This window comes from Hyposmocoma kahamanoa, unplaced genomic scaffold, assembly GCF_003589595.1.
Source record: "Hyposmocoma kahamanoa isolate Upper Pololo Valley unplaced genomic scaffold, ASM358959v1 94, whole genome shotgun sequence".
In the NCBI taxonomy this organism is placed as follows: domain Eukaryota; kingdom Metazoa; phylum Arthropoda; class Insecta; order Lepidoptera; family Cosmopterigidae; genus Hyposmocoma; species Hyposmocoma kahamanoa.
In genome coordinates this window covers 4,595,121-4,621,871 of record NW_020654878.1, presented here as the reverse complement: position 1 = coordinate 4,621,871, position 26,751 = coordinate 4,595,121, and the positions used below count along the sequence as shown (strand labels likewise).

The following is a 26,751-nucleotide window of genomic DNA, read 5'->3' as shown; positions in this document are numbered from 1 at the left end:
ACCATGGATTATACAATCATTCCAAAATATTGGGAAAATGACACAAATTAATTCGGTGGTAAGAAACCTGCATAAAAACCATTTATTGAATAACAACGAATGTCTTAAAAATCTATAATTTTACTGTATTTCAAAACTTACTCTTAAGAACGATCACTTTATATTTTTATCATTAATATTTTGTAACTAAGAACAAATTGACAAGTACGTACAACTTTTTGCCGAATTTTAAAATCGCTTATGTTTGATTTTTTAAACAAATATGGAACCTGTAAAGATCCAAAAAGATGGTTTGTTTGAAAACAGATAAACGCGAGGTTAAATCTATAAAACTACGATTTCATTTCTAAAGTACATAATGGAATGTTTTTGTTCTTTATACATCTAAAACGAAGTCATGACGTCACGACGTCTCATCTTCAACATCATGTTATCATAACGGAATTTCATTCGAAGCAATTTTCAAACCATTCAATTGAATAGAACTCAATATCCAAAGGCCATTTAACCACATGAGACCATGTTGACCGACGTTTTCATATTTCCAGCGCAGACACGCCGTTTCCCTTGTCCTCGCAACAGACAATACTAATAATACGTCTATTTCATTCACAGAGCAGAGTATTGTCAATAGGGGCAGCAAGTTCACGAACCTAGTCGCGAAAAACAACGGGTGGCGTGCCACTCGCGGAGGTATGTTTGTAAGAAATGTACGGCATGCGCTTTCTGGCTGTTCATCAACGCAAACGCACAATGACACTTTTGTTTTTACACAATTTTAATACCACTTTAGGTAATTTTCAGGCTAATTCTTTACCTAATTGCAATGGGAACTTTTATTATTTAAATATTCTAGAATATTATCATGAAGCGTTATTTAATATATGAGTGTAGAAACCAGAAATATTATTTAATATTTCACGATAATATACTCGAATACTTAATAATAAAAATTGCCACCAAAATTAGGTAGAGAACACTAACTTGAAAATTACCCTTTAAGACCAGTGGTAGCCCAGTCGGAGAATGATTGCTTCTTTATTAAAATGTACATAACATTTAAATTTCTAAGTTCCGTACATTTGTGAATGTTTAGTAGCAATACATCTCGTTCGTGGCAAAAGCTGCATGTCGAAGACGATTCACGACCTTTGGAAAACGTGAATGTCCGGAAACCGCATTGGACTAGCGTGAAGGACTATGGCCTACATATAACCGGTTGATAATGACGATTAGCACTCTAGGTTGTATAAGCTGCCAGTAAGAGGGTCATTTTTAAGCTAGTTTTCTTTACCTAATGTCAGTGGCAATTTTAGTTATTTAAACATTCTAGAATATTATCATGACGCATTATTTAATATATGAGTGCAATAACCTTAAATATTATTTAATATTTTACGATAATATACTCGAAATATTTAAAAAATAAAAATTGCTAGCAAAATTAGGTACAAAACTAATCTGAAAATTACCCAAATCTCAATGGTTATATAAAAATCAAGATATACATTTTAAGACTATCGTGGTCATTCACTAAATGATTTGTCACTAATTACAGATTTATTTTCACTGTATGCTTTTTCTCATTTTTCTGATTTTTCGCAACGGTTATACGCTCCGTGGTCTTGGGTTGACTTTGTAACCGTTGCTAAATATTGGGGAAACAAAAAGAACTCCTACTGTGATAAGAAAACTGAAATAAGTGATAATCAAAAATCACAATGGCTGGTTGTAAATTTTTATTTACGTACCCTTTTCAAATGTCAAATTATGCAGTAACTGAAGCTTGAGTCTACATTGTAAAATTGGAATCAACGTTAATTATTAACTGTAAATAAAGGCTGTCTCTGTTTCGTTCTCTACACTATGCTTAGTAGTTCTGAGAGCTTGTTTAATGCTACCAAGGGGAAATTATCATTTTTAACATTCACATGCGAGGCGGTTGTTGATGCAAAGCGTTTCTTATATATGATTCATTAATGCACTTCATGGAAAGCCTTCAGCGATCTTTTTTTTTAGAAACCGTATTAAGGTTTTACATTTTAATTATATTATAGAAAAGTAATTGCCAAGGACGGCCTTTAGAAAATAATTAACATAAGAAATTTAATTATTTTGTTTGTTTTTCACTATATTCTCTGCACATACTACTCTGCATGTTTAATGTATTTTTTTTTATACTCCATTTTATTTTATATTTCCTTTGTACATATGTTTTATAATAATCTCAGTACAGAGTATTATAAAAACCGACCTCAAAAGTACGTGGAATTACATCTATTTGCCAAGTTTTATTGAAAAATCCCCTAGTTCGCCACTATACAGGACTTAACACAGGAGATAATAAAAATCGGTTCTCATTACTCAAAGTATATTGAGAGAGAAAACGCCTTGAATTGGAGAATAGCAAAACCAACCATTAAAATAATTGTTCCTTAAGTAAAATTTAGGCGCTATTTATAAAAATGAATGTTCATGAGGGATCAGCCACCATTAGAGGTGTATGATTTTCTTCAACATGAAATGAGACTATGGAGGTACCCTCTTTCTAACAAAAAAAGAATCATGAAAATTGGTTCACAAATACCGGAGTTATCGCCTAACATACATACAAAAAAAATTATGATAAAAGTTAAGATATTAACAGCTTGTATCTTACAACTTTAAAATTGATTGTTTATTAAAGAAAAGAAATGAGATATCTTAAAATATTTGTTAAAGAAAAGAAACAAAGGCATAACTAACGAAATAACCTACAAAAAAAACTAAAATAGATTAAATAGGTATCGATCCTCGTTGCAGGGTGGCCAGAATACTGATAGTTCTTCCTGTCTTTACGTGTGGGCAAGGTACAAAACCTCCTCCTTTCGATTTAACTTTGTTTTTGCAACTTGAAATTCTTATAAAAATATTTCAAGTAGTTATATAAATCCATGATAAACCATTTCTTCGTTGAATTATGTCGTGTTTCTCAAAACGGAAATGTTAAAAAATAAATATCATTTAATCATTTATTTATTTATTTAAGTCAACTTTACTGGTTACTTATTGATAACGCTTTTTTTTAAAATAATACCACGTGCCAGGACGAACAAGTCGTGCGAATACCCGCTAGTACACCTAGAGATAAAATGCCACTTCGTATACCTGTAACATTTCCAACCGTCCTTTCTCGTATTCGGAACTGACACGAATCGGACGTAGTTCGGAAACGCTCTTACCCTCCTAAGCCGGAACGCAGTACACGCACATTACTGCTTGGCAGCAGAAATAGGGAAGGTGGCAGTACTTCCCTGGACGAACTCTTTCACAATGAGTTCTACTTAGTTTAGTTACTGTGAGTTGCCAAATTTCCGCGTATTAATAAACGTTAAGCTACGGCTCAAGATTGTTATTAAATTTTAATCCTAATCAATCAAGTACATAATTTCATTCAAAATGTCGATAATTATAGTTCAGTAATATAACAGAACTTGAGGTGCATCTTGAAACATCTCAGATATTATCCAGATATTTATTTTCTTTGATAATAATCCAATATATATCCGACTACTATCCATGCTTTGTCTCTTTAATTTTTGATTATAAATGACAAACCGGTACGTCCTTTTTAATTTAATTTTTGACCCTGTTCTTTTTTATTTTGTTTTTTGTTTCTTTATTTTCACAAAATTGGAGGAGCACAATATTACTACATCGATACGGCTGTTTACAAAAATAACAGCAAGTGACCAAAAAATAAAGATAGCTTAGTGTTTACTGGTTATATCGAAACAGTGAGAATACTAACTAAACAGGAAGAGAAAAAAAGAAAACAATTTGGCTTATGATTTTTTTGGGGTTGATATTTTTTAAATATTAAGATCATTGTCAAAATAATTATCATAATATAATTATTAATACAAAGACCGAACGTTAAAGAAACCTTCGTTCCGGTTGGAACCGAGTCAACGCCTTCAGTGTACCGTGCTTGACTCTCACACAACTGAGCTAGGGAACGAACCAGCATACCTTATGAATTTCTGTTAGGAGAGCGTCTAGCACGGATTGTGTCAAGGCGCTGGCTCGAATCCAGCCGGTTCAAACGAATTTTTATTAGTGATGGATCTTTGTAATAATTATAACAAACTAGTGGAGTAATTTCATTAAGAAAATTTAATATCACGATAATAATGATGTTTTATGATATTTAGTAGCAGTAGAGCTCTTGAGAAAGAGTTCGTCCAGAGAAGTAACGTCACCTTACCTATTTTTGCCGGCAAGCAGTGATGTCAGCATTACTGTGTTCCGGTCTTGAAGGGTAAGGGCGCTGGCGAAATTACAGGCACATGAGACTTGTCAACTTACGTGGCAGGGTAACGGGCGCAATGGCAGTGCTCCTCAGATCTTTGCAATTTAAATTCTTTGTGGCACTGTAAGTGTTACGGACAGGCGTGTCGCTTACCATCACGCGCATGACTTGTTCGTCCAGTCACTTGACATTACAAAAAAAAAAGTAATAAACTTGAAAAATTTATAAATAAACAAAAAATAATGTTTATTAAAAAAAAATGAAAGAAAAGATATTTATTTGGTGTCGTTACAAAAAAGAAAATAAATTACATAAAATCTTAAGCTAAATATGCAGAGAACCAAAACGGTCACCACTCATCATGATAAGAAGGCTGCTAAGAAAACATTCCACAATGAACAGAATGAACGCCACTACAATAAACATACATTTTGAAAACATGAACATATTGTGTATATACATCATACATCAACATAATATAATACAAAATATATAGATTATGAAACAAAACAATAAGCAATAACAACATTTTACCACACACAAAAATATACAATACAATATTTTATAACATCTGCGGCACTTAAGAAACTACACAAAACAAAAACAAAATAAGAACAAAAAAAACATTTTACTTAAAAATACTCGTTATACCTCTTTTGATTTTCCATGAAATACTATTTAAAATTACTCTTCAACTTCTTACCCTTTACTTCTTCTTCCTCTTCTTCGAAATTCCTCTACGCTATAAAATACATAAGCCCATAAAAGGAGTTCTATTTGGGTATAAAATACATATGTAGGTGTTCGTAGGATTGGGGACCTATTCTGCACTCCTTATCGTAACTAATGTAATCGATATTTGTAGCGAAATTAATTTATTAACATATCTGGGATCAGCGAAACAAGATCTACAGCTCCCTATAAGCGGTTTCGTTATATATTTTTTAGTTTCTCTTTTATATATTGTTAAGTAAAATCAGAGCACCTAATTGATATTTTGATAACCAAAAAAAACTTTTTCCAGTCACTAGCTCGGAAAGGCTTTCTTTCTCATTAGAAACCTGCGCGCAAAAGCGTTTTTTGCACGCTAGCGTGGAAAAGGTTTCTGAAATTCGAACTCGAGGATGGACTGTGGCGCATATAACTTTTTCTTTCGATGAAAAAAAGATAATGACACGTTCAACTATGCGATTTGTCGTATATTACTTATTTATGTAATATAAACCCGTTGGTATATTTTACTTTGTTGACATCAAATTGATAATGATAACTAATTGTGTTTATCAAATTATTTTAATTCGTCGAAGAACTATATTTATTTCAATAATCACTTAATCACAGAAAATAAAAGTACTAGCAAGAATAAAAATTAATGAGGTGTAAATTCAGAATGCATCCGGATTTTTTTTTTCTTTTAATTAAAAACGCTGATGTTTTATAGTTCAACGGTTTTTCTTTCATCTACAATTTTCCTCGTTTTGCGTCTCGTGCCTTGAAACCCGCGCTACCTCAGGAATCTATTATTGGACCACTTGCTTCGCTCGTGGTTCAGTCTTGGATTTCTTCTCTTGCTCAGGTTTCAGTACAAACATTCGCGTCAAACAACAACTTTGCAGCCTTGCAAAACAAGTAACTATTTAGTTAGTATGACAAGGACTGTAGTATTTATTACTCGTGAGTTTCTGGTTGCGAGTTCCATATAGTTATATATAGGTATATAAGAAGTCTTTAAAAAACACGGTGTTGGTAATATGTTTCTAACGTAAGTTTAATTGCAAAATGGCTGTCGTATATGCAAACAGACTCGTAATAACCGTCAATCATGAATGTACTAGCGTCTAATAACTAAATGTAATTTATGTTAGAGGTACTTTATCGATTTTTTTACATTTCAACATGTTCATTTTTTACTTATACGTATTACACTATCGTTAAATTTCGTTTACATTATCGTTAAAGTGGTTCATCACTATTTCAAACGTGTTTATATAGGACGTCAAGTGACAGGGCGGACAAGTCGTTCACCTGTTGATAAGTGACATGCCTACCCATAACAATTACAGTGTTATTCAGAGCCTTAAACAGCAAAGACCTGATGAGCCCGCCCTGAGACTGCACTTCGCGCGCGTCACTCTGAGACATAAGTAGAAAAATCCCATGTGCCTATAGTTCAACGACACTTTACCTTTCAAAACCAAAACGCAGTTCACATTAGTGCTTAGCGGCAGAAATAGGTAAGGTACTTCTCTGGACGAACTCTTTCCTAAGGAGCTGTACTGCTATTTCTATACTATGAATATCATGATATTTAATAAATAAATATCGGAGATAATAGTTTATAAACTGGTTCCACGAACAAATCAAAACGTTAAAAGTCAGGGCGCGTTCCCACTATGTCGTGACGACAGATTGTCGTGCAGTTTACAGTGTCGTAGCTTGTATAATTAAATGAAGTTGTTCACATATGCCACGACACGATTAACTGTCGTTCACGATTTTTTATCGTTACAACGACAAACTGTCGTCGCAGTGGGAACAGCTACAACGACAATCGTCAGACGATAAAAACGTGACGACAGGTGGTCGCAGCTCCTATTGTCGTCACGATCTAGTGGGAACAGCTAGTCACGACAGTCGTTCAATGATAAAAAATCGTCGACAGATAGTCGTGATATGGGAACAGGCTAGACACGACAGTCGTCTAACGATAATAAAACGTGACGACATATTGGGAACGCGCCTTATAATAGTTTATACAAATAATCTCAGTACAGAGTAATTAAAAAAAACCAACGTCGGAAGTCATTCATCCACAGTTTGCCACACTTAGAGGTGGAATATTTTCTTAAATTTAAATGGGAGCACTTCAGATGTACCCTCTTTCAAAAAAAAAATTGCAGTCGAATTGTTAACCTCCTCCTTTTTATGAAGTCAAAAATTAAACACTTCAAGTACAGTCAACAGCACTTCAAGCTATATACTTTAGTTCGAATGTCGCCTCCAGTGCAACGGAGCAAGATCCGTCAAATAATATTAGACAACATCGCAAAGTTGCTCTGATCGTAAAGTAAGTAAATAAAGCACTTGTGTGATGAAAATCGGAAACAACGACTACACCACAAACATCCAGAGCCGAGAGAATAGAACCCGGGACCTCAGAAATGGCGACACCATGAAATGCAAGCCACTGGACACAATGGAGGCCGTCAGTATGTAGCTGAACTTGCTGCTGTCTATATATAACGGGATGTGAAATTTGAGGATTGAAAGAAATTTGTATTGTCCGAGGGGAAATTTTCAATTCCAAATTTTAATTAAAATTTATGTCCCCGAGTCCAGCATTCAATGTTTATAGAATTTGATTTTCAATTTTCCCTCCTGTCGGGAATGAATGTTTTCTTTGCAATAAGGTCACGTAAAATCTATCAGAATATGTATATATAGAATATGTAATTTTTCAATTTTCCTCCATTATAGCAAAGCTCAAGTTAAACTGACCAATCGGAGCGCAGTTGTCACCGTAACGATTTGGCAGAATAGTTTTCGAACAAATTAAATGACATTCCTTCTCTATTTCTGGTTATATAGTCAATGGGCTTACCACTAGTAGCAGTTCTTCCTCCCATCTCTCGATATTATAAAAAAAACTAAAAAACCCACCCTTCGTCCACAATGAGAGTATATCTCTTTGGGAAAGAGCTTAACCTTACCTATTTCTGCCGCCAATGCTGCTGTGTGTATATATTGTTATTGCCTTCCGTTTTTGAATGGTCAGGGCGCTGGTAAAATTAGAAGCACAAGGGACTTGTCAACTTTTGTCTCAGGATACAGTGGCAGTGCTCTCAGATCTTTGCGACTTAAACTTCTGAGTATCACTGCAACTGTCATAGATAGGCTTGTCGCTTCTCACCAGACGCACGACTTGTTCGTCCCGTCGCTTGATATTATAAAAAAATTAAAAAGTAAGCCGACCAGTCATTGTCGTACAGTATGTACGAACTTTATCTAAGTCATTGTGAACACACTCCATACAGTTTCATAAGGGAGTCACCAAACTTATTAACGTGGACTGGTCTTGATGCGATCGTGTTTAGCCAGACTTGTCGCATTAAACCGATTCGCCGTTGACGCGGCCGTTCGCGCGCCGTCGTGCCATATGTTTCTAAACCAAGATTAGCTGTCGTCGGCATGCGTACGGGCGCGATTGGAAAATCGCAGGAAGCAAATTCCGATCCGTTGCGAAATGCGGTACATCTTTTTTGCTCTTACGATCATGAACATAAAGCTTTTTCTTACCGGCTTAACGCGATTCTGCGTTACTAAGTATGATGACTCCCTAAAATAACGGAATTGACGAAATACTCGGAATCGATAAAATATTCAGAATTGATCTAGACGGATTTGAAGCTTTGCCCGGAATTTCACTTTATATCCTAGATTGACTCCACTCGGATGTGACGACCCACCAAAGACGAAGCTTAATGCCTATGACACTTAATAAATTGAACTTGATATAGCTATATCAAGGTACCCAAAAATATCAAAAGAACAATTCACCATGACTAATATGGTTTAACCTTTGCCTACGCTAGCTATGCTACGCGGAGAGATCTTAAAAAAAAACAATAAACAATTCAAATAATTTTTGTTTTTCAAACAATCCGTTTCCGAACTGAAACGTTTTGGGACCTTTAATCGCCCCGTGGTCATTGTTAGTCAGCCATAAAACAGATGTACACGATTTAGATCTGAAAAAAATAGTTTCAATTCTTACTTAAGTAACAATCGGGAAAACTCGATACACAGAAAGATTCTCGACAAGGATGATCTTTGAAGTTTAAAATACACAGGTAAGACTTTAGAGTTATACACTAAGGGAAAGTTAACTAGATCACTGAGTGTTATTTAACATAAATGTCAGATATACAGGGTGGAAATTTGTAATGCCACCTGGAGGGAAAGTACTCTAAATACTGGAGATAGAAATTTTTACTTAAAGGAAACATTCCTTTATTTTTTAAAAGAAATAAAACGAAAATAATGGTAATCTAAGTAATGAGTTGCTCGAAATGAGCTCCATTTTCTTGGATACACAAATTTAATCTTTTAACGAATTTTTTTCGTTTTATTAAAATACGTTAAGATTCCATGGTTTTTTTGTTTTATTTAATTAACCAATTTTGTAAAAGAGATTTTATTCTTATAATAACCCTATCAATCGATGGAATAAAAGTGCAGGGTGCATTTTTTTCAGATTAAAGCAAGTTCGATTCCCGCGTGTTGTTAGAAATTTTCGAAAATCTATGAATACCGTTTAATTTCTTTAAAAAAATAAAGGAATGTTTCCTTTAAGTAAAAATTTCTATCTCCAGTATTTTGAATACTTTCCCTCCAAGTAGCATTACAAATTTCCACCCGGTATATGAAGCCGTGGTAGTTTAATGATTTGACCTACCGCCTCTCAAGCACAGGTCGTGGATTCGAATCCTTGCTTGCATCGCTGAGTTTTTAGGAATTCATGTGTGAAATATAATTTGAGATTTACCATGAGCTTTACTGTGAAGGAAAATATCGTGATCAAATCCGCACGTCAAGGAAAGGTTGTCAGCCCTCGAAAAACTTGTGGAGTCTCCAACCGGTATTGGGTCAGCGTGGTGGACTAAACTGTCGACTGACGTCATAATACCCAGCAATGAGTTGGTGAAGTGACGTAATGATACATACATACATAAAGAGAGTAAACCTAACATTTCCTGAAGAAACCAAATGAGAAACATACATATAAGTTATAATTTTGTAAATATACTCTTACGACCTGAAGTAGGATATCTCTCTTGGGATTGACGTCGGGTCAAAATTTCTGAGGGCAATGAGCAAGATAAGACAATCTGTATAGATACTTACCTCAATAAAAAGACAACATTTTGTATCAAATAAAGATATGAAGAATTTCGATTTTCTAGTTATACTAAACTTTTTTTTATATATATAACAGACACACGCTTGGCCATAGTCTGACCTGATGTTAACAACTAAAAATGTGTATTATAAATTTATTTTACTTATTTAATTTTTTTACACAATTTACACAAATGGCGGATTTAATTCCTTTATGGCATTGTTTATCAATCAACGAGTGGGCCAAAAAGAAAAAAACAATAGGTTTGTAAACACTTAAAACAAAAATAACAAGATATTATAAACCTATAATTTATATCGTATAAAGTATAATATACATATATAATAAACGTACATATAACACGTGTATTTGAATTGAAGACGCCTTCAAATTAGCGATGCTCCATAACTGTGTGTGTATTAATTTTCATACAATACCTAGTCTGCAAAAGTGGCGAGTGGAGCGACGGGCACTGCAGCTGCGCTTTTAAATATTGTATGAAAATAAGTAGTGACGCCACAGACGCGCCACTGCAGAGCTTCCAGAAGCTTCTAATTTGAAAGCGACGTAATGTAAAAGAACGCAAAAAATTTGAATTACGATAACAACTTTCCTATGAACCAATGGCCACTTATACTAGAATGTTTAATCGAAATCAAAAGACGATTGAAGTCATTGACTTACAAATAAATGGACGACGGGTCTAATACAAAAACCACGAAAAAAATGTCCTAAGTCAACCTATTCGAAATTTAAATTGTTATGTCATCGCAGTATCGCGCTGTCCGTAGAACAAATGAAGACTAAAGCGGAGTGTCGCGCTCTGTATACGATTTTAGCGCCTTACAAGTGCGGACACTTTTTAGCGCGGACCCGACGTCCATATAATTGTAAGTCAATGATTGAAGTAATTCTTTTTCAAATTAAACATTCAGAAAGGTTAAAAAGGCCACATTGGCAGAATCATACTTATGATTAATTAACGTTTCATAACATGAATTTTCAAACAAAACAAAAAACGTAATCTATGGAGACCTCCATAGAAGACTGTCAAATAGAAATTTATAACATGAATTGTCAAATAATCATATTATGATTCTGGCAATACGGCCGTTTTAGCTCTGCTGGTTTACGTGGCCACAGGTTCATATAAACGAACATTGTTATAATAATTCTACCTTACCTAATTATATAATATAGTATAGATACTGTGTGTTTTTTTTATTTGAGAAGCACTTTTAATTAAATTTAATCAACTTCTGATGTCCAGATTTTTTTTCCAAAACAACAAAATTATCCTTACGTGCAAGTAAGTCTATCAGCATAAAAAAATTAAATAATTGTATTCATTTTGTATGAAAAAATATTTTAATTAAATTTGACCAACTTCTGATGTCCCGATTTTCTTCTTCCGATACAAAGATATGGTCCTTCCAGGACACTGAGTCAATCAGCACTATAAAAAAATTATCAATTTAATTTATTATAAGTACAACTCACACCAGTCCAAAAAATTTAATATACCAAAATTGTTTTCACAAAAAAAAAAAAAAGACTAAGTTGTTCCCCAGATAGTGTTGCTGTGTCCTGTAGTTTCGGATTTCCCTATGATGTACAACTTAAAAAACCACACTTTATAAGTACCAACAGCAACATTATTCAGGGTTAGACATTTAAGATGGTTAAAAAGAAGTTGGCGCAACGTGCGTTTGTAAGACTATTATAGTCTTACAAACGCTGGATTTACATGGAGAGTGATCCAAAGACGAGTTCACAAGGCAGAAAGATTTAATTATAAATTGTATGGAAAGTTCCATATACTAATGGATCTTCATCCTAACATACTTTTTGCCTCTTCCACCCACATCAGCATATTCATACACGTACGTTTGTTCTTGTTTCTTTTGATATTGCTTTGTCTAAGTACATCCACAATCTGACTGAGATATAATTATAGCCCCGAGGTCGACATTACCCAATCTTTACATTTATACAGCTATTCCTATTGACCTTTCCACTAACATCCATCTTTTCATATCATATCCATCTATCTTAACTATGGTAAGTTTTATTTAAATAATCATATAAATGTTTGGGGGTTGATGTTGCTCGCTTCCGTACGTTTACCCTCGAGACCCTACAAGTGACCCCTGGGTGGTGCTGAGGAGCAATAACTACTGATGGTCGGCTTCGGTCGTGGCTGGTCACCTCCCTCCCGACGTAGTCGATTCGCCAAATGGTTGTCACCGTGTTCCGACTCGTGTTCGGGAGTTGCCATTAGGAGGTAGGGTCTGAACAGCTGCATTGCGTCTGATGACGAGTTGTAGCTGCTTGTACTGCCACACTGAGCACTTCGTTCTGGAGGCTAGCGGGATCCGAAGCACGGTGCGCCGCTGGCCAATCGTGGGAAGTTGGCGGGCCAAGTAGCGGGAAAGCTACCAGTGAAAGGCTGCCCCGCCACCCAACGACAAATCTCGGAATACTCCACCTTGCAAAAACAGAAACGGTAATAAGTTTACACAGCGTTTGCACGTCCTCCCACTAAAACTGCAGCTCACTAATATCCGAGGCCTCCACTCAAATCTCGATTCGATCCACCATCATCTTGAAACCGATAAACCGCAGCTGCTATTCCTCACCGAGACGCAGATCAGATATCCGACTGACACGGCGTACTTCAGCTAACCCGGGTGTACTCTGGAGCACAGGTTTCTACCTCGTGCCGGAGTCTGTGTGTACGTTCGTGATGACATCTGTGTCAAGCGTCTCAAGAACCTTGAAGCACCGAGTTTTTCTGTTTTGTGGCTTCTGGTAGACACAGGAGTTACACAAACAGTATACTGCTGTGTTTACCGGTCGCACAGTGGGAATCAGGAGACAACCAAGCTGTTCCAATATCTGAGTGAGACGTCTGATGAGATTCATAGCATAGCATAGGTAACCAGCCGCGCAACTAGTCATTCTGGGGGACTTTAATGCACACCATCAAGAATGGTTGTTCCCATACCAGATCATACTGGGAGAGAGATGCGTAAATTTGCGTTAACGCTAAGCCTCTCCCAACTTGTCAGTGGTGCCACTAGGATACCAGATGTTGAATCTCATACGGCTAATTGCTGGAACCTTCTGCTGACAACTGATCCGGACCGATACTCTGTGGTTGTGGGTACTTCCGAAAACTCTGGTGAAAACTGTATCCGTATACTCCCCACCCCTTCAGGGCCTTAGTGGCATAAGACGGGTGTGGCGATAGCAGATTGGCGACAGGTTAGCAGATTGGGATGAAATGCGCCATTTCTTTGAGTCATATTAGCCAAAAAGAGGTACTTAGAACTCTGCGGAAACTTGACATGAATAAAGCTAGCGAGCCAAATGGAATTCGAGCGGTAGTCCTACGTAACTGTGCGCCTTAGTTGTCTCTCAGTCAGTGCCTCAGTTGTGTTCTCACACGCCTGTATCGCCTCTCACTTGAGACTGGTGTGGTTCCCAGGTCGTGGAATCTTGCAAACGTGCAACCTGTACCCAAAAAGGGAAGAAGAGGTGACCCTGTCAACTGTAGACCTATCTCAGTCACTTCCATACTCTGCAAGACTACGGAACGTGTACTCAGCAACCGTCTCCTGTCATACCTTGAAGACAATAACCTCCTCAGTGTTCGCCAATATGGATTCCGACGAGCGCAATCTACCGGGGATCTTCTTGTGTATGCCTATCACATATGGGGCGAGGCTATAGAAAAGCAAGACAAAGCACTTACAGTGTCTTTGGACATTTCTAAAGCCTTTGTCAGGGCCTGTCACGCAAGCCTTTTAAGCAAGCTTTCAATTTCTTGAGTTTTATGAGTGAACGTTCCATTCGAATAGTCTTAGAAGGCTACTCTTCCGAACATATGGCGATAAATGTTCCGGCCGGAGTTCCTTAGGGTTCCGTACTGTCTGCAACTCTCTTTCTGCTGCATATCAATGATATGTTAATTCCAGGTACCTTTGCGTATGCTGATGACAGCACAGTTGTAGATAGGTACTTGACTAATGCAAAGGTCAGTGGAGAGGAAATCCAGTGTTATCGAGAGTCCATGGTTAGCCGTTTAGATTTGACGCTCAAGGCAGTCTCCGATTGGGGCGATGCCAATCTTGTCAAATTTAATGCTATCAAAACGTGGCCAGGCGTGTCTATTCTCCACTAAACGGAGTCCCTTTGAACTGACTCCGACTTTTCGTGATATATCCATACCGGAACTTGCTATTTGGAATGGACCTGTCGTCCAATCTGAACTTCAGCAGATACATTGAATCCATGGCCAAAACTGCCAGGAAGCTTGGCATCCTTTCCAAGGTGACGCGTTACTTCACACCGGTACAGTTGCTTCAGCTGTATCAAGCACTAGTCCGGTCGTGTATGGAGTACTGTTGCCACCTTTGGGATGGCTCTGCTACATATCAAAAAAAGGTAGGTATAGGTGACTCGGAATTAATAGAGGCGAAGCTATAGTGCCTTGAACACCGCCGTAAAGTTGCCTGTTCAATTTACGCTTTTACAAATTATTTTATTTCAATCGAAGAAAATAAATTTTTATTAAATTAGTATTTAATTTAATTTTTTTAAATTCGTAATACAAACGTTGTTTTGTTAACAAATATACGCGATTTCGATCCGCAAAAATAGTTTATATTCCTATGCAGTTATTCATTTAAGAAAAATAAAAGAACTTTTTCTTTAAGTAAAGTTAGCATCTTAAGCATTTAAGGTAGTGCCTTTATGTTCCAACATTTTTTTCCACCCTGTATACACTATACAGGTGTGTTGTTTAAAATTCATATTATAACAACGCCTACAGTCTCGCAAATGCCATAATCTCTGAAATTAGGTCATATTTTCCTTTACACACGAGGCAAGTCACGAAGTCGTCTGATAATAATATATGACGGATATATTGGTTTCAATGATTATCTGTATCCAGCCGTAGGCCTATACCTATATAAAAGTCGACACAACTTAATTTGACCTTGAAATGGAATGACTACAAATTTAAGGTTATTTAAGGTTATCAATAGTATTTTGTCTATCAATATGAAGATGTCAAAATAAAGAAACACGATTGGTTGCTAAAACACGGCTCTTCTTCAGTCCACTTGGTAGGTAATGGACCTTACAATTGTCATTGAAGTGATATCTATATCTTCTTCAATATAGAAAGTTTAATCGTCAAGTAGCATGCTGTTCCCGGTTACTAGCCAACAGGTACCCTGAAATAATTTCCTTTTCGAAATATTTTATTTTTACTAAAATTTTTATTTTGATAAGTAACAAATAATGATAAGTTGAAATTCGATCGTTCACTTTGTACACTCTGTATAAGTAACTAAATAATCGTTTCGGAAATGGTTGCTTTACCCAGTGTAATGCAAGGTTTCTGTAATTCTGAACTTTTTAATAATAAATGCTATATTTTTACAGAGGTAATTATCTCGTGTAGTTTAAATAAGATACCTGACCGCTTAACTGGTTATTTAGTTCTGAGCATAAAAAATGTTAAATAAACTGAACCTTTGACTCGTGAACAATAAAATTCATTTTGACTTCCTGATCGCATCTTTTTTAGTAGCAATAGAGCTCCACGTGAAAGAGTTCGTCCACGGCAGTACTGCCACTTTATCTAATTCTGCCGGCAAGCACTAATGTGTGTATTTCTTTGTTCCGGTTTTTAAGAGTAAGGGTGCTTGTGAAATCACAGGCACATGGGACTTATCAACTTATGTCTCAGGGTGCAGTGGCAGTGCCCCTCAGATTTTTGTGATCTAAAGCTCTGAGCGGCACTGCAACAGCTATGAACAGGCGTGTCGTTTACCACCAGGTACACGACTTGTTCATCTCGTCACTTGGTACATAGGGCGCACTATAAGTTTCCGGAACTGGCCATTTACATAAACAATATTTACAAAGTAAGTACAACATTTGAAAATGGAACTCTTTGGTTGTAGAATACAGTTTGTTTCATCTGACTGTCACTTGCTTTTACATTGTGGCGTCATTTTAGAAATTGGTTGTCTACATCACCATGGATGTAACTCGTGAAAATTTTCGTAGTATGATTTTCTACGACTTTAAGTGTAACGAAACAGCTCAGCGGAGCTTCGATCGGCTTCAAACTGCTTTTGGCGATGAAGCACCATGCAAGACGACTATTTATAGCTGGTTTGTAGAATGCAAACGCGGTCGTGTGAATATCAGTGATCAGTCAGATCAGATCAGTGCGTCGTATGATCAAAACAGACAGGCATATGACATACCATGAAATTCGGGCATCTTTAGGCATAGGCATGAGTCAAATACAATCAATACTATACAAACATTTTGGGTGTAAAAAAGCTGTGCTCTCGGTGGATCCCGCACAATTTGACTGAGGCTCAAAAAACGGATCGCGTCACTTGGTGCAATGCCATGCTTACCAGATTCAACGAAGGGGCGTCAAATTTGATATGGAACATAGTAACAGGTGACGAAACATAGATTTATAGTTACGATCCTAAAACAAAGCAGCAATCGAGCGTATGGGTCTTTCGAGATAAGCCGAAACCAACCAAAGTGGCGAGCGTGCAAAGTACCTCTAAGGGGATGATTGCTTCTTTTTTCAATAAAACTGGACACGTGGCTACTGTTGCTTTGGAGAATCGTTGTACATTGAACAGTGATTGGTACACGACCATTTGTTTGCCGGAAGTTACAGACAAACTCCGTAAAAATAACTGTATATCATCACGCCATATCATCTTGCACCACGATAATGCCAGTTCTCACACGGTCAGACAGATAAATGAATTTTTGAAGGTGAACAACGCTGAATTTAAGATCCATCCCGCATACAGTCCCGACCTGGCACCTTGTGACTTTTATTTATGTCCAAAAATTAAGAACCAGTTACGCGGTCAACGATTTTCGTCACCTGAAGTGGCTGTCGAAGAATATGAAAAATATGTTTCAGAGATTGTCACGGAAGAGTGGCATAAATATTTTCAATTTAATTGGTTCATTCGTATGAAAAAGTGCATTACCGCTAACGGAGAATATTTTGAGAAATAATAAATTAATTTCTGACCATTTGTAATATTTTTTCTCATTCATTCCGGAAACTTATAATGCACCCCATGCATTATAAAAAAAATAAAATCAGCACTTTCCACGATTTGAGAAACTCGACGCATTTCAACGAAGAAATAGTTTATCATGGATTATTATTTTTATAACAATTTCAAGTTGCAAAAACAAACCTAAAGATATAAGATCCAACATAAAGATATAAGACGAACTGTCAGTATTCTAGCCACCCTGTAACGGGGAACGATACCTATTTAATCTAAAAAAATAAATTTAAATAAACAAAGTTTCATTATTACCCAAGCTATTTCAAACTGTGCATTCGAGTATATCGCACCCTTAATGCAATAAGGTCACATCTGCAAAATTACAACTTTTCAGGAGAGTGGTTTAAAGATTCTACGAACGAAATTAGCCGAGAACTGTTTTATGCTCAAATAGGAGAGTTATAAAATTTCACATAAATATAATTTTGCTTTGTTTTGTTTTTATGACCTTCATGTGATAAAAGCACTTTTGACGCATAATCACGTGTGATTATGGGTCGAAACACAAAACTGCGAATCGGCGCGATGCAAATTCGCAACGCAGAAAACTGCTACGCGAATTGCTGCGATGCGATTTCATGCGGCAAGGCATCTCAAAGCCACGTTTCGGTTGACTATTCCTTCGACGATCGTCAACCGTACTGAACGTATTTTTTAAACTAGGTAGCGACATGGATCGTAAAAAGAGTGTTGAACTGCTTGTTATTGATAAAAAGTAAAGGAAAAAAACACAAAGAAGATTAACATCGCAGGAATGCGCGATGCGGTGCAATTCGCAATTTCTTGCAATGCGTCGTGCGAGCTCGTAGATTTCTGCGATGCGACGTCGCATTGCACTTTTGTGTTTCGACCCTTTGTTACACTAAAGGTATGAAAACAAGTTTAAAAAAGTAAAACCATACATTACTCACAGATGGCGTTACGGCAACAAAGTTGTTACAAAACAAAATCAAAGATCTGCAGCAAAAACATAGGAAAATTCGTGAGATCCTTGATGACTTAGTTGTCATAGCATCTGGCACGATTTGCTGAGAGATCTTGTTTCGAATCCAATCGGATTGAAGTGAATTTTTTAATAAAGTTGTTCAAAACGTGGTAGTTTTCGTACTACAAATCGTGCCGAAAGTCGGATTTTTCGCACTAGTGCTTTTTACTTTTGCATTAATTTTTTGATTTACTGTTGTTTCAAATCTTAAACATAGAACTAAATAGGTTGTATATTTATGTGCTTTGTGACGTAAGTCAATCGTCATTTAAACTTATACCTATTTACTTACAAACATCTTATTTGTTTAAATTGCATAGGTGTCTTATAAATCACCGGTTACATTTAAAAATACCAAAATATTTTCCATAAAGATGGCTGATTGAGTATTAACAATGACCAGAAGTGAGTATTACGCGAGACCGCTGCGCGCCGCGCCACTAAAATATATTGTTTTATTTTACTTTCAATGTAGTTTTTTTCGCAAATATATTAAAAAACGTCGTTTGATACACGTGCGGATTTGTCATTTTTACTTGCCTCGAGACTCCTGAATAATGACTAACTTTTCGCATTTGTATCAAAAATAACTATTTTGTAAGTGTTCAGTATTTGTATTTATAATTATACCAAACTAGTGCAGTAATTTCACAAAAAGTAACTAATACCTGTCACGGTGGTGTGAATCATCCTTACATTCAATAAAACCTTAATTAAAGTAAAACCATTTTTATACAACAATTTCTACTATCAGTACAACAGTAGCAGTAGAGCTCCTCGTGAAAGAGTCGTCCAGGGAAGTACTACCACCTTTCCTATTTCCAGTAATGTGACCATAATTTGTGTCTCGGTTTTGAAGGGTAAGGGTTCTAGTGAAATTATATACACATGGGACTGTCAACTTATGTCTCAGGGTAATGGACGCAGTGGCCGCGGCCCTTCAGATCTTTGCGATTAAAAGCTCTGAGTGGCACTGCAACTTTTATTGACAGGCGTGTCGCTTACCACCAAGCGCACTACTTGTTTGTGTTGTCACATTGTATCATAAAAAAATCCTTTTCTGTAAGGCTACCATATTTCACTCACAATCTCACCTGATGTTAGGATGTTAAAGAGAATGGTAAACGTTCGCATAGAAGTTTCATTCATTCGCTCTGACTTTGCAAATGTCCGAGCTATAACGGTCAAGATGCATTAGAGCATTAAGAAACACTTAAGATCTGATGCCTCCACCGCGTTATGGATAGACGACAATGTACCATGCACTCATTGCATTATAGCTAGTAAACTTGCCGTCTTAGTACAGTCGGGCTAGTCTTCATTGAGAAAGTTTGTGGTTGACAACATCCGTTTTGATTGCGGTGTAGGAAATGGAAAACTACAAACCGCTCAAAAATCAATTTCAAATCATAAATATTAATGTCGAGGCTGAAGGTAACGAAATTCTGTCATTTTTTATTTTTCTTTTTGTTTCAAATACGCCATAAATATCTTTGGTTTCATGTTTACGTTAACTCCGTTTCATCCTTCGATTCAAATTAATTGAAAAAATAAAGCCCTTCGGAAAATTGTTTTAGGCGAAAAAGTACAGTCGGTGCCCTTACATACCGACCTTTTGCTTCTTACGCATTCTACAGAAAAGTGTTAGAGGGATTCCATTTCCTTGGTGGAAATTTGTATCCTGTGTTTAATAATGTACACGTTAAGAATCAAATTGGCTTAAAAGTTTTTAAAACGTCATTCACTAATGGTACAATGTGGAAGTCATAATAAATAGTTTTACGGCTCACAGGTTAAAGATTAAGTTTGTTTAACACTTTTCTTCACATTTATCTCTTCAGCACTAAAAAGTTAGAGGGTCAAGTATCTTAGGGCATTGACTGTACCACCTTCGTCCACATCGCTTTCTATCATATAAGATTGTGGACAAATAAACGTCTTTACTAAAAATAAAAAATAAAATGGTCAAGTATCAAGTTTTCGAGACACATTTATTACACATTGAAAATAAAACTACATTTTTTTCGATTTCACATATAAATATAGTAAATCGAAAAAATTTGGTTTTATTGTATAACGTTTATTTATATTTTTTTTATTACGGTTAATAAAAAAATTATAAACAAGTTATAAAATTATATATGCCTATATTTATTTTTTTCTCCAACAAATAAACGTTTCGATCTTTTGACCTACCCATGAACACGGTTGACTGATGTGGTGTTAGTCGTCAAACAGTTTTGTCGTTAATATAAATCGCCTTATTCTAATTTATTCGAAAAAACAAATGAAAGGTCTACATTTTAACGTTTAGCTATGCAGCTAGTTTATAACCTGGACCTGTGTCCAGGCTGTCGTTTACAATCACACTGAAAATTAAATTACTTTTTCCGGTCACTATATGTTTTCCTAACAAACCAACGTTTTAGGATCTTTAAGGCATTTTTTAATTTCTTATTTTATGGATCAATATACATAAAAGAAAAAAAAATATTTAGTACTTACAAGCATCGCTCACAAAATGCCCTTCCGGTTTTACCAGTGACAAAGGAGTTCAAAGAAATTTAAAAAAATACATAATATGACATTTTTATATAAGTAAATAAGTGCACATTTGACACCTCCATCTTACCTGATGGAAAACGACGATGAGGTCGATGATGTAGCATGCATAATTAAAAATAGTACCTATTCACTGTCGCCTTGAAAAGGCCCAAGTTATAGCGTTCGGGGAACAAGTCTCCAGACAGGGAATTCCACTCCTTTGCCATTAGCCATATACATAAATGTGGAAGCGAAACGCATTGTGGGAATCTTTGAAATACAATATAGGCGTCGAATCCCAACCTACGTCTTGTCCCACGGTTATGGAATGGGGAAGGCGGAATTAATTCATGCAATAAATAATATTGATGCGGTGTTTGATGATTAACATCGAACAGTTATGTCTAATGTTAATATAAATCGCACTATTCTAGTTTGTTTGAAAAAATAAATGAAAGCGATTTTTAATCCTGAAGAATAAAAATTTCCCATTAAAAAAATATAGAACAATAGAATTAAAATGATTTAGAAATGAAAACAATTGTAAAAAATAAAAAGACTTTATTCTTCAATAGAAAATACAACAATATTTAAGATAAAACAATGCTTAAATCTATGTCGAAGAAAAGAAAAAATCCTCAGTAATTTGCTGGTTTTCAGGTTTCACCTTGCAAGTATACCAGTATAGCAAGTAGTATAGTTGATAAATCATTTCTAAATTTCTTGTCTTTAAAATATAGAACATTAATAATTAAATAAATAAAAATCTTCTATTTCCAGACACCATAGGCCCATAGTTTGTTAGTAAGCAACCGTATACTATATTAGTAACAAATGACTGTATGGTGAATTTATGGTGTATTGTATATGAAGTGTACATTAAACTTTTAAAATACATAACATAACATTACATAAACATTAATAATTAATTATTTTTTTTAAATATAACAATTACATTACATTTATTGAAAACGTTATTTGTATTATTTTATTTTCAGGTTCGTGCTTAAGTTACGGACATTCCTGTTGGGGAGGTAAGTATTTATACATTTCAATTTATTATAGATTTGTAAATATTTTTTGTTTTAAGCGAATTAAACGTAGTTATTGTTATTATTATTTTAACAAAGATATGTACATATTACTTATAACCGCATAAGATATTTCAATGACGAATGAGAATCATGAAACCAGTTTGTATTGGTTAAGTTAACGTGATTATTTTAATTTGTCACGATATTACAATGAGCCATGTTATTGGGCACTTTGTGATCGTAAAGTCCACGTGATTGGACAGTTAGAATATCTCACTGTATATAAATGAGATTAAAAGCCATATCGTTGGTTAGTATAGTAATATAGTATCGTTGTTAAAACCACACGATTGGTCAATTTAATTTCTTGTAATATTTCACTCAGGTTAAAGCCATGTCTTTGGCCAATTTGAATTCTTTAAACTTTATTGTCGGTTTGAAATTCTTACAATGTTACACTAAGTTTGAAGTTATTTCATTAGGCCCTAGCAGCCTAATAGTTTGACCTACCGCCTCTCAACCAAAGGCCGTGGCGTGGTTTCGAAACGGAGTTTTTTTGAAATTTAACTTGGAATTTCCCATGAGCGTTCCGGTGAAGGAAATATCGTGATACAACCTCGAAAATTTTTTTGTACGAAATAACCTTTGTTCGAATTTTCATTACACCGAAAACCGAATCGTAACGAAACAGTTGTTCTTTCAGGATATGTTGAATGTTTATCGCAAAAACACAATTAGGTTCGGTTAGGTTAGGTTAAGTTTGGTTTAAAAGAAAAAAACATTTTCCTCTCAAAATTACTTTCGACGTAATGAAAATTCGAGCAAATGTTATTTCTGAAAAATGTCATTTCGGAGTACTGATAGGTAACCCGTGGTGGCCAATGGCCTAAACCAGAGTTTCTCAAAGTGGTCTCTACTAGTGGGCGCTGAAGAGTATATGTGGCACCTCGGGTGCTGACACCTCGGCAACAATAGGGAAACATTGATGCTGTCCCGGGGGTGCTACCAAATTTGAAAAGTAAAAACTTGAAAAATATTAACTGAATGGAATTATTTATTAAATTATTCAGATTTAACTTTATAATATTACTAAGTACTAAGTTTGTGAAACAAGCGCTAGTACAAATGAGTTTGCAAAGATCGGGGGCAGGCTGAAAATCAGTGTTAAGCGACTTCTGCCACTCAATAAATGTTGAGACTGTTCCCAACACACAAATCTTTTAATGTATATATTAATTTCATTTATTTTTGCATTCATAAGTAATCTTTTATGCTTGGTTTTGTTATGAAAGAAAGAAAGAAAGAAAGAAAAAAATTTATTCTGTACCATTCATTTTAAATTGTAGTTACAAAATAAATAAAAACTAAAATTAAGATACTGAATTAAGACACTGTGGCTGAGAACAGCCACGGCGCTGGTATTATGTGGAGCCCATGACGTGCGTCCAAGGCGCACTAAACGAACACCACACACGGTTATATAATTAATGTGTGTGTTAAAAATGGTAAAACTGAGTTACCTATATAAACTACACGACGTATTACGTAAAACGTGGTAAGTGGGCATGAAAACTTTCGCGTCTTGTAACTGGGCGCCAAGGGTGTTGGTGAAATTACAGACACATGGAACTTAACAACTGATGGTTCAGGGTGACGGCCGCATTGCAACGCCCATCAGATCTTTGCCATTTAAAGGTCGAAGTAGCGCTACATCTGTATCATTACACGCATGGCTTATTCGTCCCGTCAGGTATTAAAAAAAAACTGAAAATTATTTTCCCAAATTGGTTCCACCAGGAATCGAACCCAGAACCTCTTCGTCCAGCGCTCACAAAGCAAACCGCCATACCATTGAGGTCGTGTAACACGACTTCTGGTCATGATCCATTTCCCCAGATTTATTTATTCGAGTGTGGGTTACCATTTCATAATGGATCAAATGCTGGTAACAGGGTTGTAGGGCCGCACTGGCTTTGATTAAGGCTTATGAATAATAATTAATAGATATCGAGTTCTTAGGTTTTCGCGATTGTTACACATAGGAAATGAAACTATTTTTCCGTATTTAAATCGCGTATATTTGTTTTTTCAAACAAACCGACGTTTCGGGCCCTTTACAGGTCCCATGGTCACGGTTGACTGAGGTGGTACAGTCTTCAACCAGTTATGTCTAATATTAATGCAAACCACCCTATTTTATCACTATAGTTACAATAGTTATTAATTAAATACCTAATTTTTAATTTTACAAAGAAAACATTCCAATTTACGCTATATTAAGTTTTACAAATTATTTTATTGAATGATTTTTTATTAACTTCAATTTATTATAAGTTTTATTTGTTATAAAAGAAACGTCGGTTTGTTTGAAAAAACAAATATACGCGATTTAAATCCGGAAAAATAGTTTCATTTCCTAATAATTAATAGATTAATTTGCTTAAAATTATGAAAAGCCTTTAGTTAAGTTCATGACAATTGATTAAATTTGAGCTATGGATAGGTATCAATTAAAACAAAGAAATATAGTCTCTATGTTTACGCAAATGCACATGTTTAGATTAAAATTTCGCCTGTCAAACGACATTCTGTTTGTTATAAGAAAAATACTTTAAATGAGCAGTTAGCAAACAGTTATCAAATACGTGAAATATTTTTTAATAAAAAGATGAAATTCCTTGTTTTCTCACTGGTGTGGCGCTACAGCAAAAAGTTGTTAAAACCAAAACAAATTTCGACTCGCTGGCCTGTTCCGTAGGTCAGTTGGCAGTAGACCGCGTAAGACGAAAAAATGTCGATGGTTCTTAGTCAAGTCTAACCGGATCAAAGGAATTTTGAGTTCGTTCAACAGTTGCAGTGTTACTCAGAGCTTTTAATCGCAAAAATATGAGGGGCACTGCCACTGCGCCCGTCATTCTGAGACATAAGTTAACAAGTTTCAGTGCAATATACGTTAAGCATAAAATCATATTGTATTTGTAACATGTTTATGCGATGAAAAAATTTATTTTCTTTCTTTCTTTCTAAGTTCCATATGCATGTAATTACACAAGCACCCTCACCCTTCCAAATCGAAACACAGTAATGCTCACAATACTGCTTGGTGGCATAAATAGGTAAGACGGCAGTACTCCACTGGACACGCACTTTTAGGCCCGCGCGCACCAAGGAAACCCTTTATCGCGGGTGGCATGTAAACACATATACAACCACAAATATTACACCCAAACTCATTAGAGAAATGAATGTAGGCCATACCAATATTTCATTCGGCTCGGGAATCGCACCCGAGGCCTCTGTGTGACAGTCCAGTATGGTAATTGTTCGGTAACGGCAGTTAGGTAAAAAATGTTTCTTTCGCTATGAAATAATCTAAAGTAACACTGTATATGTGAAACATTTTCACATCTAAACCTCTGAACCTTATTGATAAATTTTGGTATAGATATGGATAGGACCTGGAAGAAGGACATAAGCTAGTTTTTGAAACAAAAATAAATCTTAAAGGGGTGACATAGGGGACGAAAATTTGTATGGAGAACCAATAAAACTATAAAAATTAGTACGATACAGTACGCAAGGTACTTATTCTAGGCAGACAAAGCCGCGAGCACCAGCTAGTCATTAATATAAATAAATAATAAATAACGCACACACTCAACATAGCCCCGCACTAGGGAAACCCTGTGTCGCGGGTGCCATGGACACACACATAGACAACCACAAATTACACCCAAACTCACGAGAGAAGTAAATGTAAGCTATACAAACATTTCTCCCGGCCCGGGAATCGAACCTGGGACCTCTGGGTGGCAGTCCGGCATGGTAACCGTTCGGCCACAGAGGCAGTTAAATTAATAATTTCATATATAAGTAATTTTCCGTATTAAAAGTCATGTTACGCATTCGAGGCGGTATTTTTAAAGAATATTGCTTATCTATAAAATTTACTGTAGTGAAATGTAATAAAATATCGGCACCATAAGCCGCGGGATTATAACAAGAGCAATATTCGCGTCGAGAGGCCCCAGTAATCGCAGATAATAAACTAATAGCATTTAAAAACCATCAAGGATTACGTAAAATATATTGAGGGAGTTTTTTCTTAATACGAGTTTACTATTTTGCCACAATTAGTTGAACGAGCGCTTGTGGCAAAAGCACAAAACTCAGAAAATAATAATAAAAAATTAAATTAAATTCTTTTATTTCAGACAACGAACCACAATTTGTTAGCAATAACAATAACAAGAAAAGTGCTTATAAATTAGTGTTAATACATTTTTTTTTTCAAATCATATTCCTCACGAAGCATTGCCACATGGGAGAGGTAACCCTATCAGCTGCAATTTGTAGGATACTTTAGAGGTTGTCCCGCACTCTGCTCATCAGGGATGCTGTCTTTTTCGGAGGATGGCAGCAAAACCATCCGTCACATACTCTGCAAACATCCCCGATACACTGCACAAACGATGCAGTCCCAACATCATCCTAAGAATATTAATCTACTGTACACGTATAGTCTGTCTTTTTTGAAGGAGTGAATAACATTTTTGTAGGGTTGCCAGTTTTCATAAAAATTTTAACAGTTATGTAGTTGTTGTCGATAGTTTTATCGATAAATTGTAAAAGAAGATAAAATTTTGCCAAAAAATTACTGAATTGTGAATGTTAAGACGTTCCAACAATTACTAATACGTTATTGCCTTCTTTATTCTTATTTTGATAGTTGGACTACTAGTATCGAGATCAATTTTTATTGATATACATTTTATTAAGAATAGCCGAATTTGATTATCTATATTGAATTAAAATGAAAAACTTTAAAACATGTCTCCTCTTTGTATTTTTCATAA

General features: G+C 35.7%; 1 protein-coding gene across 2 annotated transcripts in view; it reads left to right on the top strand.

Moving 5' to 3' along the window:
- The window catches only part of LOC113237904, a 100,297-nt gene that overhangs the window by 51,332 nt on the left and 22,214 nt on the right, over positions 1–26,751 (top strand). Inside the window, exons 3-4 of one of the 2 annotated variants that reach the window (XM_026474618.1) lie at positions 616–693; positions 21,860–21,895. In XM_026474618.1, coding sequence (XP_026330403.1) covers positions 616–693; positions 21,860–21,895 — 114 coding nt within the window. The remainder of the gene's footprint in view (positions 1–615; positions 694–21,859; positions 21,896–26,751) is intronic. The other variant, XM_026474619.1, reaches the window with a different exon arrangement.